This window comes from Diabrotica virgifera, chromosome 2 (genome assembly GCF_917563875.1).
Source record: "Diabrotica virgifera virgifera chromosome 2, PGI_DIABVI_V3a".
Lineage (NCBI taxonomy): Eukaryota > Metazoa > Arthropoda > Insecta > Coleoptera > Chrysomelidae > Diabrotica > Diabrotica virgifera.
This window is the reverse complement of record NC_065444.1, coordinates 43,673,461-43,694,833: the sequence shown is the minus strand read 5'-3', so window position 1 is coordinate 43,694,833 and position 21,373 is coordinate 43,673,461. Positions and strand designations below refer to the sequence as shown.

At 32.9% G+C, this 21,373-nt stretch overlaps 1 protein-coding gene across 2 annotated transcripts in view; it reads right to left on the bottom strand.

The window, feature by feature from the left end:
• LOC114336035 (peripheral plasma membrane protein CASK) overlaps positions 1 to 21,373 on the bottom strand; it is a 610,838-nt gene that overhangs the window by 75,651 nt on the left and 513,814 nt on the right. For both annotated transcript variants that reach the window (XM_050642554.1, XM_050642555.1), the window contains one exon: positions 3,961 to 4,099. In XM_050642554.1, the coding sequence (XP_050498511.1) occupies positions 3,961 to 4,099 (139 nt within the window). The remainder of the gene's footprint in view (positions 1 to 3,960; positions 4,100 to 21,373) is intronic.

The window sequence follows — 21,373 nt, the reverse complement described above, 5'->3', positions numbered from 1 at the left end:
GGACATTTATTATTCGAAAGATAAATCCCCATAAGAATTATGGGCCGGAAAAGAATGGACAACAGAGAAATGAGAAAAAGAATGAAGCATGAACTAAAAGACATAATGAAGGGAGAAGATATAGTTAGATTTATTAAAGCGGAGAGACTGAGATGTTTGGGACACATAGAGAGAAGGAAAAACGATCTACTGATTAAGAAGATCACCAAATAAAACCCGAAAATAAAAGACTAAGACTGCTTTGCAGGAGAAAGAAAAAGGTAAGTCCCAAATAGAAGGGAAAGAAAAATATAGAATAAAGGAAGAAGGCGGAATCAAAAGACCAGCGGACAGGATAAGATATAAAAAATATGGAAGAAATAACACTACTAAAGCCTCCGTGAAACTATGCTATAAAAGATATTGGCGAAAAACACATATAGACGAAGCAACGAAGCATTAAACCTAGGAATTTTGTGCAGTAAGATGAATCGTCATGCAACTTTTTGCATTCGATTAGAGAGAGTGTCAGGCAACTTTGTGAACTAAATTCATATAGGGCAAAAATTTTTGTGCATAAGAAAATGCATTTTAAAAGTATATCTCGAAGAGGCGAAAATGAAAAATTTAGAACTCGGGCAATATTGATGGAAATGAGTTGAATTTTTATAATCGGGGGTTTTGGGGATGGCTGAGTACGAATTGCATATCGGCGATGGTTTTCAAGGTACCTGGTGCCCACGGTGGAACTCGGCGCCTAGAGTTTTATGTTATAATCATTAAAAATCAGTCAATATCCATTAGTCGGGGGGTTTTTGGCGTCGCCGGCCACGAATTTAATGTTGGCGATGGCATCCAAGATACCTGGTGCCCAGAGTGGAACTCGTCGCCTGGAGTTTTATGTTATAATCATTCAAAATCAGTCAATAACCATTACTCTGAGGGTTTTGGGGGTCGCTGAACAAGAGTTTCATGTGGTCGATGGTCTCCAAGATACCTGGTGCCCAGGGTGGAGCTCGTCGTCTGGAGTATTATGTTATAATTATTCCAAATCATTTAAAACCATTACGCGGGGGTTTTGGGAATCGCTGAGCACGAATTTCATGACGGCGATGGTCTCCTGTGTACCTGGTGCCCAGGTTGGAACTCGTCGCCTGGAGTTTTATGTTATAATCATTCAAAATCAGTCAATAACCATTACTCTGAGGATTTTGGGGGTCGCTGAACATTAATTTCATGTGTTCGATGGTCTCCAAGGTATCTGGTGCCAAAAGTGGAACTTGTCGTCTAGAGTTTTATGTTATAACTTTTACAAATCATTTAAAACCTAACTCGGGGAGTTCTGGGGGTCGCTGAACATGAATTTTATGACGGTGATGGTCTCCAAGAGACCTGGTGCCCAGGGTGCAACTCGTCGCCTGGTGCTTTATGGCATAATCATACAAAATCAGTCAATAACCATTATATGAAGGTTTTAGTGGTCGTTGGGTTGGCGATGGTCTTCAAGGTAGGTATACAATAATCTAAAAAATACGTGTTAAATTAAATGTTAGTGCACGTATTCGTAATCAATTTATTTTTATAATATAATGAAAAAATTAATAAAAAAGTAAAATAAAATAAAAAAATATATTTACTTACTTGAAGTTAGACAAATTTCTCTCTTCCGCAATTTCGAAAACCAAAATTATAAAACAGCGCAGCTATAGACTGTAGATAATGAAAATTCCTTTAATTCCAATCTTAAACAGCTTGATATTATATTATTATTTATTCTCTAATTAACAAAACTAATAAGTATAAAATATATGACTTTTTCAAAACACCAACATTAAAAACTTACTTTGCTTTAAATATGGTACCACTTTTTATAATTAATTAAAAATTTTTAAAAGAACAGAACTACATAAAAGTGTAGCTTGGAGGTATTCACATATATACTATGCTTTGTTTTTAAACCAGGAGCAGTAAAATAAAAAGAGAGATTCACATCCAAGAAAGTCAATAGAAAAATCACCATATACATCTTCTTTTTTGGTTGATCATATCGGCCTTCGACGGTAATCCATCAACATTATATTATACTAATACGTCTCTAAAGAGTTCTAAAAACCACTGTTTTTTTATATAAAAGCAGACTAGAAATCTAAAAATTAAAATAATACCGCCGAAAACACAAAAAATCGCTGATATAACTTAATTAACCTTGAAATGTCAATTATATCAAAATTTCATAAATGTCATTAGTGTCAAAATTTAACGACAACTGCTTTAAAAGCGACATAATTTTAAAATAATTTTTAAATAGGTAATTTTTTAGGATATAATATAAAAGTGTTTTAAGAAAAATTTAATGAAAAATAGATTTAGCGACCCCCAAAACACCGAAGTAATGCATATTTACTGATTTTGAATGAATATAACATAAATCTGCAGGCGACGAGTGCCACCCTAGGCACCAGGTACTTTGGAGACCATCGCCGACATGAAATTCGTAATCAAAGACCCCAAAAACCCCCGAGTAATTGTTATTGACTGGTATTGAATGGTTACAAGATAAAACTCCAGGCGATGAGTTTCCCCCTGGGCACCAGGTAACTTAGAGACCATCGCCGACTTGAAATTCGTAGTAAGCGACCCCCAAAACCCCAGATTAATGGTTTTTCACTGATTTTGAATAATTATGACATAAAACTCCAGGCGACGAGATGCACCCTGGGAAATCAGGTACCTTAGAGACCACCGCCAACATTAAATTGTGTTTAACGACTCCAAAAACCCCCGAGTAATGGTTATTGACTGATTTTTAATGGTTATAACATAAAACGCTAGGCAACGAGTTCCATCCCTTGGCACCAGGTACCTTGGGCACCATCGCCGACATGAAATTCGTACTCAGGGACCCTGAAAACCACCAGGGTAATAGTTTTTGACTAATTTTGAATAACTATAACTAAAAACTCCTGGCGACGTGTTCCACTTTAGGCACCAGGTATCTTGGAGACCACCGCCGACATTAAATTCGTCGTCAGTGACCCCAAAAACCGCCGTGTAATGGATATTGACTGATTTTTAATTATTATAACATAAAACTCCAGGCGACGAGTTCCATACTGGGTACCAGGTACCTTGGAGACCATCGCCGACATGAAATTCGTACTCAGCGAGCCCCAAAACCGCCAGGGTAGAGCCAGTTTTTGGCTGATTTTGGATAATTATAACTAAAAACTCTAGGCGACGAGTTCCACCGTTAGCACCAGGTACCTTGGAAACCATCGCCGATATGAAAATCGTGCTCAGCGATCCTCAAAACCCCCGAGTATAAAAATTCAACTCATTTCCGTCAATATTTCCCAAGTTCTAAATTTTTCATTTTCACCTCTTCGAGATGCACTTTTAAAATGCATTTTCTTATGTACAAAAATTTTTGCTGTAGATGAATTTAGTTCACAAAGTTGCCTGATACTCTCTCTAATCGAATGCAAAAAGTTCCATGACGATTCATCTTACTGCACAAAATTCCTAAGTTTTGGGCATTTTAGTGCTTCGTTGCTTCGTCTAATATCTAAATGAATAAATAAAATCTAGACACCAAATTCATACTACAGGCAAATTTGAATTTTATGTTTGTTTACTTTACGTACCTATAAACCACTGTTCAGGAGTCAATCTAACTGTGATTGTAATTACTTTGTAAAAGGTCCTAGATATTAGGAGGGTCTTTTGTTTAGATTCATGCTAAAGAGAAATCTGGCAAAAATTAAAATCTGTAAATATAATGATTATATATCATAATGATGATTCTGTTCATTCATTACAAAATAAGTTTGACAGTACATACATCCAGAACTATTATAAATTGAAAGCACCAGTGAAATATTTTCTTAAAACGCGTGCCCCTACATACATTTAGATGAAACAATTAATAGACATAAAGAGAAGAATAAACAAAGTAACGGATACGCGTATACGTTTTAGTACCTTGTTCCTGTTTCGTTTTCTCCATTGCCGCGCAAGCGGCCCTCCACTCCTGCAATTCAGGTGAAGGAATAAGACCCGCCGAACCAGCAGCATTGTCTTTCCTCGCTTGCCACCAATGATGGTCGTCTTTACTAATAATCTGAAACAAATCGGAAAATAAATTATTAACAATTTACTTATTTTACGAAAATACGAGACCAAAAAGAAAGGACAAGTTATAGTAAAACTGGACAATATTCAATTGAGTATCAGAAGACAAAACGCTGGACGGAAGGGCCGCCCGAGAACTTTATCGTACCGATCTAATAATTATCGTTATGATACTAGATACTGGATTCTATAAAAATAACAAAGTTACTCGTTATTTTGATATTTTAGAAACACCTTCTGTACTTGAAAGTATTTTATGGTTCTACGCATCATTAATTCCTGCATTTGAGTAAATGTTCGATGCCATATTTCGGGGACACACTATAGATGTATAGATTATTGCATAAATCAATAGAATATTATAGTTATACTTTCATTTCAAATTAGTTAATTTTTCTGAGAAATTAATAGTTTACAATATTTGCATTTCATTCTTTTCGATTACGCCAGTCAATGCGCGAGATTAAGAACAAGATATTATCTCCGAATTCTATCCTACTGCATGGATTGTAATGAAATTTTTGGAGTAGCCCAATCTCCTAATTCAAAGTCTATCCTATGTACTATGGCGCTTTTATCATGGGGGAGGTTCCCACCACTTCTCAGGGGTGAAATATTTTTATTTTCGAATTACATGGAGAAAAATGAAGATTTTTAAGAAAATTTAAAAATTCATTCTATAATTTGATAACATTTTTTACAAAAACCATTCATTTTAAACCCGTTCAACTTTTTGAAAGTAGAAATAACACTATATTAAAAGGTATTGCAAAAGAAAAACAATGCATTTAAATTATGGTGGATGGGAAGTTAAATGTATATACTTTTCAGTTTTCCTTAAAATACATTATTCATATATTTTTTTGCACCATATCTCGCTTAGTTTGTATGTAACCGACATTTAACGGTGCTCGTTTTAAAGGCCTTTTCAAACACTACAAAAGGTAGTAGCATTACACACCTAAAGCCTACCGTTCCTCTGTTATTTCAAGTTGAATACACCAATTTGAGCATGCACCAAAAAACAAACTATTTTCACCTACCATATCTCTTTTTGTATTATAACTAAAAGATTCATGATGGAACGAATCTCTTTTTTATTTTATAAGCTACAAAAATATTTTATATAGTGTTTTTAGTTCGATTCATAGTTTTTAAGGTATTCACAAAAAATCCGTCCGAAAAGGTGTCATTTTTCAATGAAAATGGCCAATTTTCAACTACGCATAACTCAAAAAGTATTGAGTTCTCAAAAAAAAGTATAGACCAGTTTTTGCTTAGAAATAGGTTCTTTAGCCACTTCCGTGCTTATTTTGACCAACAAATTTTCCACCTCCTTGAAAAAGTGGGAACCGCCCCAAGATAAAAGCGCCATAGTATATAGGGTAGATTTTGTTTTTTGAGCTATTCCCTACTTACTGTGAAAATATCAAGTACATCAATGTAGTAGGATGGAATTCGGAGCCAAATACCCTCATTGCCTGCCCTACAATAATAATGCTCTGCTATGATCGCGTGAGAGAGGACACACATAAGATTATAGCAAAATTTATATTTACCGTAACTTTTCGAGTTTTTGAGCTACAGCAATGAATTTTATGTCATTGGAAAGGTAATTTTGCGTTATTTCAAAATATGTAAAAATATACGGGGCGTATCAAAAAAATTAAGATTCTCTATTCATTTCCGGTTCAACCGGAAGACATATTTTTGGTAAAATTTATTGTAATAATAGATAATAAAGTGCCATATATGTCTGCAAAATTTCAAACTTCAGTTTATATTAGGAAGAAAGTTACGGGCACTCGAATATTTTTTTATAAAAAATTCATAACTCCCCTCCTATGGGGAGTTAAGAAATCTGACTAATGTCATTCAATGTACTGATAGGATATCAAAAACATATCAAAAAATAAAAAAATTCCTTGGAGCCATTTTTGAGAAAATTTAGTTCAAATTTATGTCAAATTTTGACCCCTTAAATATAGGCAACCCGTAACTTTCTCTGAAAAACGATATCATCCTTCTTATAGCCCCATCTTTAGGCTATATAGCGACTTTTTCAAATTAACCTTATCTTAAACAAGTTTTTAGATAGGTAGGGAAATGTGTCGGGTGGGCGGTCGGCCATGATGGCCGCCATTTTGAATTTGGAAATGTCAAATTTCGTATTTTTATTTACCTATCGATGTGTTTACTTTGAGTTGAATTTCATTCATTTCGGTCAAAATTTGCAAAAATGGGTCCTAAATAACCCCCCTCTTTCGGCCCCCCTTTGAGAGGTTTTTTTTAAAAGCTTAGTTTCTCGACAAAATTCTCTTAAACTTACTCATACCGAATTTTATCAAAATCGGTCCGGTAGTTTTTGCTGGGCGGTGGCGACATACGTACGTACATACGTACGTACGTACCGTACGTACCGTACGTACATACTTCCGACATGTTTTTTTTATTTGCTTTTTAGACTCAGGGGGACTCAAAACGTCAAAAAAAGTGAAATCTGAAAATTTTTTTTTGCACGATCGTATAACTTTATCTATTATACTATACTACGTATATAGTACGATAAAGTAAAAAGGCAGCTGCACGTGTAAGTTATATATTACATAACGTACTGGAAAGACAGATATGCTTTTGGAAAGGGTGGTTAGGGAGAATATTACTAATAGAAATTAATGATAACGAGTGTAGAGTGTAGACGCAATGAAATTGTTAGAGTAGATAGTACCTATATGGAAAAAAATGATAACCTATAAAGCAAAGGTGAATAATTGTGGGGAGAATTAACATTTTCAACAGAAACCGCAACCAAGAAAATCGAGCTGTTTCGGGATTTTTTCCAAAATTATCCATTCTCGAGAAAATGAATTTATTCATACCTTTACGTACTCACTGTATACAGTGATGAGCGCGCTAATAAAAGGCAAAATAGCGCAAAAGATGGAAAACATAATATATTGCGAAACAAAAAGAGATGAAACTAGTGTAGATGGAAATGATCGTTATAAACGTATACGCTCTGAGCTTCGCTGGTGTCGCTCCTAGCGGTTACTAATTCAACTTTTACTGGTAATTTTTAAATTTATTATTTAATTGTTATCGCTTAATACACACACCGGCAAAATTAGCCGAACACCTTAAAAATGGGACATGTTTGATGTCTCGAATTTCCTAAACCAGTGGTCCGATTTGAGTGATTCTCTTAGTATGTTGTAGCCTTATTATTTAAGAATATCGCTGTGATAATATTGTTGCTAGACAGGTAAATATCATTTTATACCGGGTGTATCAATCATACTGCGTTTTTTTCTTACAGTTTGGAACAGCCTGTGGTGTATTCTAGCAAATGTAAAATATTAAAATTAAAACTGTAATGTAGAGTTAGGCTTTCTTAACATTTTGATTTTCGATTCATTTACTTATGTGAGATAATAAAAAGGTTATGTGCGTTAACAACTATCCACGTTTTTCATCAATAAATCCTCAAAGTAGGGGAGGAAAGTATGCTAAATTTGCAGTTACCCGAGCGTTATGGGGACCTATTGGATTGTGAAGCGTACGTGCTAAAATCAGAAAAAGGTTAAGTTAAGTTTTCCATATGGTGGGGGACTTTTCATTTTTTAATTTAATTTTCCATTTGAAACAATCGTTTTTTTTTCATTATAGCGCGATCTATCCATAATTCGAAAAAATGTGTCGAATAAAAGTTGCTTCTTTTTACGTAAAGAATCCAAATCTGCAATAAAAATTGGGGGCTCCTATTTCAGATTTTAAATTAAATCCCCCAACCCCACCTCCGTGGGGGGCTCGTGTTTGGTGCCATTTGATAGATTTTTAAAAAATATTGAATACGTGTATTTTGCAGATTTTCGATCTGATGTTCATCTTTCGTCGATGTTGTATATAAAATTTGTAAAAAAGCATGCAAAAATAAATACTGAATATTACAATGCATGTGCGCTCAGCGTTTGACAATAAAACCCCCCTCGAAGCTAGTTCATCTGAAATCCACGGGAGGTCGTCACTGTGACATCGCTTACATCGCTTATTAATTTATTTATTTAATACATCTCTTGAATTTCTTTTTATTCTTGTTTATTAAACTAAGCAGATAATGATAGGGGAGCCCAAGCGGGGATTTTTGCAGTTACTCGATCGCGTCAGATTATCATGTGGGGAGAAACCTTGTACCCTGTAAATGTACCTATACCATATATTGGTTCTTAACACCGGGGAATTCATTAAGGGGGGACCGAAAAAAAATCTATTCTTAGAAAAGCTCGAAATCGTCAGATGAAGATAAGGTAAGTTAAGTACATGTAAAATAGTGTAAATTTCAAAAATCCGACGATTTTAGCGGGGCGTAAGAAAATGAGTGAGTCACAAAATTTCACAAAAAAAGCGAATATTTCGCGAAATAAACGTCAGATCGAAAAACTAAAAAACACGTGGGGGTTTCAATATTTTTCAAAAATCTATCGAATAATACTAAACACGTCACCACACGGAGAGGGGTGGGGGGTAAATTAAAAATTTTAAATACGATATTTCGCGAAATGAACATCAGAACGTAAAACTGCAAAATACACGTATTCAATATTTTTCAAAAATCTATCGAATGGCACCAAACCCGTTCCCCCACGGAGGCGGGGTGGTGGGTTACTTTAAAATCTTAAATAGGAACCCCCAATTTTTATTGCAGATTTGGATTCTTGACGTAAAGATAAGCAACTTTTATTCGCAACATTTTTTCCAATTATGGATAGATGGCGCTATAATCGGAAAAAACGACTGGTGAAAATGGAAAATTAAATTAAAAAATAAAGAGTCCCACACTTTATGGAAAACTTAACTTAACTTTTTTTGGTTTTAGTATCCACTCTTTACAATCCAATAGGTCCCTATAACGCTCGAGTAACTGCAAATTTAGCATACTTTCCTCCCCTACTATGAGGATTTATTGATGAAGAACATGGCTAGATGTTAAAGCCCATAACTTTTTTATTTTCCAACATAAGCAAATGAATCAAAAAAGAAAATGTTAAAAAAGCCTAAGGCTATAATCTAGTTTTAATTTCAATATTTTATATACGCTAGAATATTCCACAGGGTGTTCCAAACTTTAAGAAAAAAACACAGTATAATTTTTACACCCGGTATAAAATGATATTTACCTGTCTAGCAACAATATTATTACACCGATATTCTTAAATAATAAGGATATAACATACTAAAAGAATCACTCAAATCGGACAACAAGTTTAGGAAATTTGAGACATCAAGCATGTCCCATTTTTAAGGTGTTCGGCTAATTTTGCCGGTGTGTGTATTTACAACGCAAAAAAGTAATTAAATTGTAATCGATTTTTTTAAGATTTTTCTAATCATTTTGACGTTCTATTGATAAAATATCAATTTCTTACTTCGGATACTTTGACAATAATCGTGTAGATGGCGCTAAGATTATAATAGATTATTTATAATTAGATATTACGGAACATTAAAAAAACTTAAATTCAGTATTTAAAACGTAAGTATATTTGAGGTAAAAATATATACCACAGCTTTGACCAACTAATATTGTTTATAATTAATGTTTTTAATTTTAATTTTAAATTAATCACTTTGACATTTATGTCAAATTTCCGGTAAACGTTTACGCTGTGAGCTCGTACGGAGAGGGGATATTTATAAATTCGTGAGCTCCAGTAGTGACAAGTCTGTAAACGTTTACCGGAAATTTGACATAAATGTCAAAGTGATTAATTTTAAATTAAAATTAAAAACATTAATTATAAAAAATATTAGTTGATCAAAGCTGTGGTTTATATTTTTACCTTAAATATACTTACGTTTAAATACTGAATTTGCGTTTTTTAATGTTCTGTAATATGTAATTATAAATTAATCTTGGCGCCATCTACATGATAATTGTGAAAGTATCCGAAGTAAGAAATTAATATTTCATCAATAGAACGTCAAAATGATTAGAAAAATCTTAAAAAAATCTATTACAATTTAATTACTTTTTAGCGTTGTAAATATTAAGCGATAACAATTAAATAATAAATTTAAAAATTACCGGTGAAAGTTGAATTAGTAACCGCTAGGAGCGACACCAGCGAAGCTCAGAGCGTATAAATTAACATTACATTACATAGACTCCCACCTTTATACGTATCAGAGGTGTATGACAACTGTCACTGTGACAGTAGAATTTTATAAAATACTTTTGTCACAGACGTCTAAAGGTGGGAAGATATATAATGTAATGTTAATTTATACATATACGTTTATAACGATCATTTCTACCTCCACTAGTTTCATCTCTTTTTGTTTCGCAATGTATTATGTTTTCCATCTTCCGCTATTTTGCCCGTTATTAGCGCGTTCATTACTGTATGTATATGTCTGAAACTCTAAGCAAAAATAATAAACAAACGATTAAGAATGATGAAAGAACACACATTAGACGAAGCAAAAAGGTGATGTATAAGTGGTAGGAATAGGATCATATATACTCCATCTAATTTACTTACCGTTGCACGTCATCCGCGTCATAGCCCGAGACGTTACATGATACCAACATGAAATATTTAGGCGGTAGGTGTGTTTTTTTAGAATCACTTTGCCGAGTACACTGGCGTTACAGCCACTAGGCATATTTTATTATATACGCGTAGAAATAATATTTAAAAATTTCTATTAATGTTAACTTAAAGAAATACACAATAATATGTTTCATTTAATTTGTATAAATTGATTATAAAGCGTTTTTATAAAACACATTTGTGCGGAATACACTTAGACCGGGCAGTATCGTCGCCCCCGCTAGCGCAATTATTCCGATTCGATTTTTTTGCACAAACTTACTCAAAAAGAGGTCCTTATAACATATCCACAGGGTGCCGGGCGGTGCCGTGGTCGAAAAATTTTTTAAACATTTTTTTTAAATAAATTCACAAAAATAATTTTTTTATTTCCAAAAATTTTTTTTAGATAACTTGGGTCATTCTGAGCAAAAAAGCTCTCTTGTCATTTTTCTCTAAAATTGACCGTTGTCGAGTTATACGCGATTAAAAATTTGAAAAATGCGAAAATGGCCATTTTCATTGCTTCATAACTCCATTAAAAATGATTATTATGAAATTCAAAAAGTGACAAAATCAAGATTCAAATAACTTCTTCAACGTCCTGAAGAGATTTTTGTCACTATTTTATTATAAAGCTGTTATTTTTAGTTATTAACAATTAGCGGTATAGTCCAACTGTATCGTCGCCCCGTTAGCGGAACTATTTCGATTAGATTTTTTTGCACAAACTTACTCAAAAAGAGGTCTTTATAACATATCCACAGGGTGCCGGGCGGTGCCGTGGTCGAAAAATGTTTTAAACAATTTTTTTAAACAAATTCACAAAAATAATTTTTTAATTTACAACCATTTTTTTAGGGATAATTTGGGTCATTGTGAGTAAAAAAGGTCTCTGGTCATTTTTCTCGAAACTTGACTGTTGTCGAGTTATACGCGATTAAAAATTTTAAAAATGCGAAAATAGCCATTTTCAAGGCTTCAAAACTCGATTAAAAATTATTATTATGAAATTCAAAAAGTGACAAAATCAAGATTCAAATATCTTCTTCAAGGTCTTGAAGAGATTTTTGGCATTATTTTATTACAAAGCTGTTACTCTTAGTTATTAACAATTAGCGCTATAGTCCAACTGTATCGTCACCCCCGTTAGCGGAACTATTTCGATTAGATTTTTTTTGCACAAACTTACTCAAAAAGAGGTCCTTATAACATATCCACAGGGTGCCGGCCGGTGCCGTGGTCTAAAAATTGTTTAAACAATTTTTCGACCACCGGCCGGCACTCTGTGGATATGTTATAAGGACCTATTTTTGAGTAAGTTTGTGCAAAAAAATCTAATCGAAATAGTTCCGCTAACGGGGGCGACGATACAGTTGGACTATTTCGCTAATTGTTAATAAATAAAAATAACAGCTTTGTAATCAAATAATGACAAAAATCTCTTCAGGACGCTGAAGAAGGTATTTCAATCTTGATTTTGTCACTTTTTGAATTTCATAATAATCATTTTTAATCGAGTTATGAAGCCTTGAAATGGCCATTTTCACATTTTTCAAATTTTTAATCGCATATAACTCGACAACAATAAATTTTAGAGAAAAATTACAAGAGACCTTTTTTGGTCAGAATGACCCAAGTTATCTAAAAAAAATTGTTGGAAATGAAAAAATTATTTTTGTGAATTTGTTTAAAAAAAATTGTTTAAAAACTTTTTCGACCACGGCACCGCAAGGCACCCTGTGGATATGTTATGAGGACCCCTTTTTGAGTAAGTTTGTGCAAAAAAATCTGATCGAAATTGTTCCGCTAACGGGGGCGACGATACAGTTGGACTATTTCGCTAATTGTTAATAAATAAAAATAACAGCTTTGTAATCAAATAATGACAAAAATCTCTTCAGGACGCTGAAGAAGGTATTTCAATCTTGATTTTGCCACTTTTTGAATTTCATAATAATCATTTTTAATCGAGTTATGAAGCCTTGAAATGGCCATTTTCACATTTTTCAAATTTTTAATCGCATATAACTCGACAACAATAAATTTTAGAGAAAAATTACAAGAGACCTTTTTTGGTCAGAATGACCCAAGTTATCTAAAAAAAATTGTTGGAAATGAAAAAATTATTTTTGTGAATTTGTTTAAAAAAAATTGTTTAAAAACTTTTTCGACCACGGCACCGCAAGGCACCCTGTGGATATGTTATGAGGACCCCTTTTTGAGTAAGTTTGTGCAAAAAAATCTGATCGAAATTGTTCCGCCAACGGGGGCGACGATACAGTTAGACTATAGCGCTAATTGTTTATAACTAAAAATAACAGCTTTGTAATAAATTAATGACAAAAATCTCTTCAGAACGCTGAAGGAGGTATTTGAATCTTGATTTTGTCACTTTTTGAATTTCATAATAATAATTTTTGATCGAGTTATGAAGCTTTGAAAATGGCCATTTTCGCATTTTTCAAATTTTTAATTGCGTATAACTCGACAAAAGTCAATTTTAGAGAAAAATGACAAGAGACCTTTTTTGCTCAGAATGACTCAAATTAGCTAAAAAAAAATTGTTGGGAATAAAAAAAATATTTTTGTGAATGTGTTTAAAAAAATTGTTTAAAAAATTTTTCGACCACGGCACCGCCCAGCACCCTGTGTATATGTTATAAGGACCTCTTTTTGAGTAAGTTTGTGCAAAAAAATCTAATCGAATAGTTCCGTTAACGGGGGCGACGATACAGTTGGACTATAGCGCTAATTGTTAATATCTAAAAATAACAGCTTTGTAATAAATTAATGACAAAAATCTCTTCAGAACGCTGAAGAAGGTATTTGATTCTTGATTTTGTCACTTTTTTAATTTCATAATAATCATTTTTGATCGAGTTATGAAGCCTTGAAAATGGCCATTTTCGCATTTTTCAAATTTTTAATCGCGTATAACTCGACAAAAGTCAATTTTAGAGAAAAATGACAAGAGACCTTTTTTGCTCAGAATGACTCAAATTAGCTAAAAAAAATTGTTGGGAATAAAAAAAATATTTTTGTGAATGTGTTTAAAAAAATTGTTTAAAAAATTTTTCGACCACGGCACCGCCCAGCACCCTGTGTATATGTTATAAGGACCTCTTTTTGAGTAAGTTTGTGCAAAAAAATCTAATCGAAATTGTTCCGCCAACGGGGGCGACGATACAGTTAGACTATAGCGCTAATTGTTTATAACTAAAAATAACAGCTTTGTAATAAATTAATGACAAAAATCTCTTCAGAACGCTGAAGAAGGTATTTGAATCTTGATTTTGTCACTTTTTGAATTTCATAATAATCATTTTTGATCGAGTTATGAAGCTTTGAAAATGGCCATTTTCGCATTTTTCAAATTTTTAATTGCGTATAACTCGACAAAAGTCAATTTTAGAGAAAAATGACAAGAGACCTTTTTTGCTCAGAATGACTCAAATTAGCTAAAAAAAAATTGTTGGGAATAAAAAAAATATTTTTGTGAATGTGTTTAAAAAAATTGTTTAAAAAATTTTTCGACCACGGCACCGCCCAGCACCCTGTGTATATGTTATAAGGACCTCTTTTTGAGTAAGTTTGTGCAAAAAAATCTAATCGAATAGTTCCGTTAACGGGGGCGACGATACAGTTGGACTATAGCGCTAATTGTTAATATCTAAAAATAACAGCTTTGTAATAAATTAATGACAAAAATCTCTTCAGAACGCTGAAGAAGGTATTTGATTCTTGATTTTGTCACTTTTTTAATTTCATAATAATCATTTTTGATCGAGTTATGAAGCCTTGAAAATGGCCATTTTCGCATTTTTCAAATTTTTAATCGCGTATAACTCGACAACAGTCAATTTTAGAGAAAAATGACAAGAGACCTTTTTTGCTCAGAATGACCCAAATTATCTAAAAAAAATTTTTGGAAATAAAAAAATTATTTTTGTGAATTTGTTTAAAAAAAATTGTTTAAAAAATTTTTCGACCACGGCACCGCCCGGCACCCTGTGGATATGTTATAAGGACCTCTTTTTGAGTAAGTTTGTGCAAAAAAATCGAATCGGAATAATTGCACTAGCGGGTGCGACGATACTGCCCGGTCTAACTGTCACTATAATCGAACGAAGGTAATATTTTGGCATAAATTGGTAACATTTATTTGACAGTTGCGGTGATGACACTTCATATTTGTTTATATTCATTACTATAAGTATTTGTTTCATTATATTTACTGTTTTTATTATGTACTTTAACGTAAGATTATAACTTACTTCTTGTTTTCTATTTCTACAGTTTTTATTTATTTACATTGGATATTAATTTGTTTTGCTGTATAATCCACTTCCGCAAAAATTGTGTGATGTATTTGATTTAAAATGAATTCAAGAATTTTTTGTAATTGGGCAACAATGTTAACTTAGATCTCTAACGTAAATAATGACGTGCAACGGTAAGTAAATTAGACGGACTGTATGTAGTGTGAAGTGTTACATAGAATAGGCAAGTAACCAGAATTTTTTAACATAGTGTAATTTAAAACCACATCATACCTAGGCCACATACTGAGAAATAAGAAGTACCATTATGCTTAACTAATAGTGGAATGAAAAATTGAGGGAAAGAGAGGACTAGGAAAGAAAGACCGATAGTCTTTATAGGGCTAAAGAAACATCCGACAATGGGTAGGACTAATTTTTAAACAGCTAGTGAGAACAGCTGAAGACAGAGGAGAGTTTGCAGTTGTAGTAGCCAACCTTCATTGAGGAAAGGCAACTTTAAGAAAAAGATGAAGACATTGTAGTGAGTCAATAATGAGTTTTTCTCTCTCATTTCATTTTCGTTTTGTGTTATGATCCGACATTTCTCTGTTGTGATTTTTTAATAGTCAGTACATATCCCCAATAAAGTACGTGCCTCCTACTAGAGGGATACGGACAACAATACATTGGCTTATATGGCAGTCCTTACAGTTGAGATCCCGGCCTACATAAAACAATGCAAAAATCTCTTTGTTGCAAAATGTGTGTTGACCAATGAATCAGAGTTGTCTTCCATTCTTAGTAACATAATATTGGTTACAGTCAGCAAAACAACTCAAGACATTGCTGCATCTTTGATACTATAGGTTTCAATCGCTCATGAACAAAATTTCGATTATTCCAGTAATTCTATTGAATCGAGAAATCTATTGATCAAGAAATTCTGTTTTTATTAAAGGCATAACTATATATATACACTAATAGGTCTGGATCCCGCGTATGAAAAAAAAGTTGATTAATAGCAAGCTGAAAATTTGTTAATAGCTTAAGGGTGTCTAGTCGAACAAACTTTGATATATGGGAACACTGGAACAGGGGCAGTTTTAATTGTGGAACAGGTTAAAAATTTGGAACGGTCACACCACGAAAACGGCACATTTATTTTGTCCGACAGAACAGACTTAAACTCTCCGAACAGAGATTAAACTCTCATGCAAAAATCAGACTGCTATTCATCACCAAACGGGCGTTTTAATGAGTGGAACATGTAGAATATGTAAAATGACAGGAATTATGACAGGTGATAAATAGCAGTCTGATTTTTGCATGAGAGTTTAATCTCTGTTCGGAGAGTTTAAGTCTGTTCTGTCGGACAAAATAAATGTGCCGTTTTCGTGGTGTGGCCGTTCCAAATTTTTAACCTGTTCCACAATTAAAACTGCCCCTGTTCCAGTGTTCCCATATATCAAAGTTTACCCAACTAGACACTCTTAAGCTATTAACAAATTTTCAGCTTGCTATTAATCAACTTTTTTTTCATACGCGGGATCCAGACCTATAATGCTGCTATAAATTAGTCCCAAAATATTTAAATAGTTATTCCAATTAGAATCAACATCTATGACTAATTAAAAGTTACTTCAGTAGGCCGAAACACATATCAATTGTTTCTAGACTCCATTATGTCATCATATTCCAACAAAACTCACTCTCCAACTTTATCTTAATTTCTCTTTTACCTCATTCAACTCAAACTAACATTAATTAGTTTTGAGTATAGTCTAAATTGTTTCGACAAACGTATCGGCACGGAGACGGATCCTTCCTTTAATGAAAGCAGAATGTCGTGGGACAAAGTTTTTGTAATAAAGAGTTTATTTGTCGTAAAAACTTCTGCGACTCTCCCTGGGACTACATTCAAACCAGTCTTCCAGAAAAACTTCAAACGTACCTAATTTAATTTTCTTTTGTAGTTAGTCGGGTTTTTAAGGGAACCTGGCGACAGGGAAAATTTTGCAGTAACTAGAGAGCGGGATGATTTGGATGTAAAAAACTGTTGTTGAGATATACCATAATAAGTTGTCAATTGAAATCAAACAACGTTGCAATGAGATTGTTACTGTTTTGTGAATCTTTTTTAAATACCAGATTTACATATGCTTTTTTTAAGGTGCTTCCCCCCATTATTCGCTGTCTTTGTCTGATTGGTGTTATTTTATAAATCATGAGTAGGGGTAAGTTCCTTTTTTATGTTTGACTCGATGAAATGCATTTTCGTAGACGACAAAACAAAGGCGTCATGACGTAGATATAAGCACTTTTGTAACAATGACAAAACAGTGCTTTCTTCGTACCAAGCTGCATGTACAATCCAAATTGATTGGCACTTAGGTTGATGCAGGAGTTTGAGTATGATTAAACGACATGCCTCATAGTTAGAAATCAGACCACCTACTTAGCTGTCTATGTTCTATAAACTAGTGATGTTGATTATAGTTACTTTCGAGTATTCGTTACAAATCGTTACTTTTGTATAAAGTAATCATTTATAGTATTCGTTACTTTGATTACTATGATTACTTTTGTTACTTTTGTATTTGAGTACCGGTAATCATATCGAGAATCGTATTTCTCAGTAGGTAGGTATTTTGTATAGGTATTCCGATATAACAACGACCTTCACCGATCTGTTTTTACTCGCTGGGATACGATTGGTAGAAAGTAATCAAGTGTACAGATTGTAGATAAAATAGTTGTTACTCGCTCTGATACGATTGGTACAAAGTAATCAAAGTAATCAAAGTAGATACAATAGTCGTTACTCGCTCTGATACGATTAGTACGAAGTAACCAAGTAATCAGAGTAATCAAAGTAATCACGGTAACTATTTGCCTCTCTATATAGTAATCGTTACTTTCGGTATTCGTAAGTAACGAGTACTTTGTAACGAATATATACATTTTCAACATCTCTACTATAAACTCCAATGTGCATTGAAATTTTCAGTTCAGTCTTTATATCTGTGTTCCTTATTCCATCCTTTTTGCACCTCTAACACTTCTAAAACTTCATCTCTATAGCCTGTATTTTGCTCTTTTGTTCTCCCGGTAGGACTCATGATTCGTTGCGAAAAGTGAGAACAGGTCTATAAACTGCTTTGAAAACATAAATTTTTGAATTCACTTCACAAATTTTGAGGACTTTCCTGTAGATCCACATTACAAAGGCCTCCAACTTATTTAAGATTGATGTTTTAAGGATCCACGTCACAACTATAAAGAAGTACCACTTCTGCATATAGAAGAGTCACCCAGATGTAGCATTTTATAAACAGTCGAATTTCGAGTTTTATTCCAGAATCACATATCAGTCTTTTGATTTTTTCGTAAGATTTTCTGGCCTGTTCTATTCTCGATCTTATTCCTACATTTAGGCTGCTATCGATTCAACATCTCAGGTACTTAAATTTATTGACCTGTTCTAAAATGTGCCCGTATATTGTGCAAGGTTGAGGTAAATTTTGGTTTTTTTTTGGATTAACATCACTTTAGTTTTCTTGTTTTTTGGTTAAATATTTATTTTCATATTTTGGTCGTTATTGTATTGATATTGTCAACGAAAACATTTCGTTTATAAATTCGCAAAAGTCTGTATGTTACTGCGTTGCCGCTCCTGCAATACTCAGATCAGATTTATCGATGGATTCTTATGTAGTTTTTTCTTCTGAATCCAAATCTGAAAACGGCATTTCGATATTTCTAACCGTCTTCGAGATAATCCACCTCAAAGTCTAAAATATGACGTGACAATCGTTTTATTTTCTGCCGACACACTACACGTCCAGCTGAAATCGTTGCTATTAATTAGGCTAGTTTTTTTAATCTCGATTTTTTTTTTTTTATTTAGCTAATGCCTCGACAACTAATGGCCATTGGCATGGTAGGTACGGTAATTTTGAACAGTTAGGTACCTAGTGTCATGTGTAGTGTGTGTGTTGAGTAAGTGTCTTGTTACTTTGCAAAGTCGACGTCATTGTCTTTGCAAAGAGACGCTAATTGTATCCGAACGTCTGCGGTCCCTCCGGTGAGTACCGATCCCACAAGGACAGAAACGATATTCATTTATTAATTTATAATAAACGAAAAAGCTCTGACCCTGGTGAGATTCGAACCCACAACCTTTCGGATTTTTTCGATCCAAAGGCAGGCGCTCTTACCACTGAGCCACGGAGGGAGTTAATCTCGATTTGTTAAGCAAAGCGTAGGTTATTTACATTTGAGTTTGACACTTCGTGAATGTCAAACTAAATTTTAAATTAAGTATTAATAAAACATCAATGACATTTGATAGTAAATTTAATTATTATATAAAATAAATAAGATGTCCAAAAATACAATTTGAGTATATTTTAAAAGCAATAATTTATTAACAGCTTTATAAGGGTTTATAAGAGTATACGGCCTCCCCTTTATGATAAATGGACTGTTCCATTTGCTATGAAATTAAAATATAGTCGGTTCGCTAAACTCGACACAACTGGCTAGTGATTTTAGTAGGTAATTTTTTTGTTTTTTGCGAATTTTGCCAAAATTGGCAAAATTACTAATTATTTAGTAATTATTAACTAATTAGTAATCATTTTTTTTGCCAAATTGGCAAAATTATTGACTAAAATCACTAGCCAGTTGTGTCTGAGTTAAGCGAACCGACAGTATATGAAATAATATTGTTTGGTATAAAAAATTATGGTCTGATATGTGCAATTACATCCTTCTAATGGAAAAAAATATTTGAAGATTTTTCTCAAATTATGGATACCAACAACATTTTCATTTATAACTCTTTTATTTTTAATTTGACGAAGAAAAGTTATTCTTCATAAAAAGCTCTTCATGTTCTAAGATTTATGATGCAACCATCATATATAAAATTTTATTAATTTTATACGAGGTATATAAAAAATACGAATTTCGATCAAGAGTAAACTACCTTTATAGTTCATAACATTTAAATTAGAATGATATAATTGCACACTAAAACATAATTATTAATTCTAAACTACTTTTCATAATATAGTCCAAGTAATGAAGCTTAAAATAGGAGAAAACCTCGTAACTTTTACAGAATGGATAGATTTGCTTGAAAAATTGAGAATTAGTAGTGCATAGTCCAAGGATCAAAATCTATATCATGCCGAAAGCCGCTTTTACCATGGGGGTGGTTGCCACTCCATCTCAGGGGCGGAAATTTTTTATTATATTTTAATCACAAAAGTTGGTAGAAACGTTCATTCTTAGCAAAAAACGTTCTATATATTTTTTCAATAAAATTGATAGTTTTCGATTTATTCGCTATCGAAACTGTTGGTTTTATATCGAAAAAATCAATGTTTGTAATAAGTTTTCTGCTAATAACTCCAAAAGTTTTTGTTTTATCAAAACAACTTTACTTAACAAAAATGTACCTTTTGAAAAAATAAACAAAAACGTGTTTTTGATTTTCTTTAAGACCAATAGTAATCGAGCTATACTTTATTATATGTTGGTTCTTCTTCGTCAAATGCTAAATATTGTAGTTTCAAAGTCAAAAGACGAGAAAACTATGCATTTTTCGAGGACAACTTGTTCAAACTAATTGAAAGTATTAAAAATATCTATCTCCAGAAATAGCCTATAATGAACAGAATGTCAGTCCCTATTTTTTTCAGCGAAAAAGTGATTGGAAGCATAATCCTAATCACCACCCTAATTAAAATTAGTCATTGACCTTATCTGATTGTTTTTTATTTATGTATTATTAATAAGTTCTAGAAGTTTGACCGGCTTAGAATGAATAGTTTTTAAAAAATGGAGTTAAAGCAAATAACGAATTTATGTAGTTTGGAAAAAATTGCCTTTTCTTCAGAATAGCAAGATTAGCATCAGAGATACGAAAAAATGTTTAATAAATATGAAATTGTAGCCGATTTAATTTCCAAAAACCTGGTTTGCAAAAATTTTTTTTACGGCAAAAATTGAGTAAGCTATCGACAATTAAAACTTGTAATAACATGCAAAAACCACCTTTACCAACCCTTTCAAAGTCACCTCTTTTTGCGACTGAGAATTTTAACAAGAATTAATATTAATAGCCTTATAGACCTTATAAAAACCTACAAAATTATTTTTTACCAAACTTCTAGGATCAAAATTAAAAATGTTAGGGTTAAAAAATCAATATATTTTTTGAAAAAAAAAAAGGAGAAATCCAATTGGAAGCATAATAATGTAAGTTAGATGTTTGACTGGCTTAGAATGATTAGTTTTTAAAAACAGGAGTTAAAAGCTAATAACGAATTTTTGTAGCTTGGTAAAAAATGTCATTTTCTTCAGAATATAAAGATTAGCATCAGAGATGCGAAAAAATGT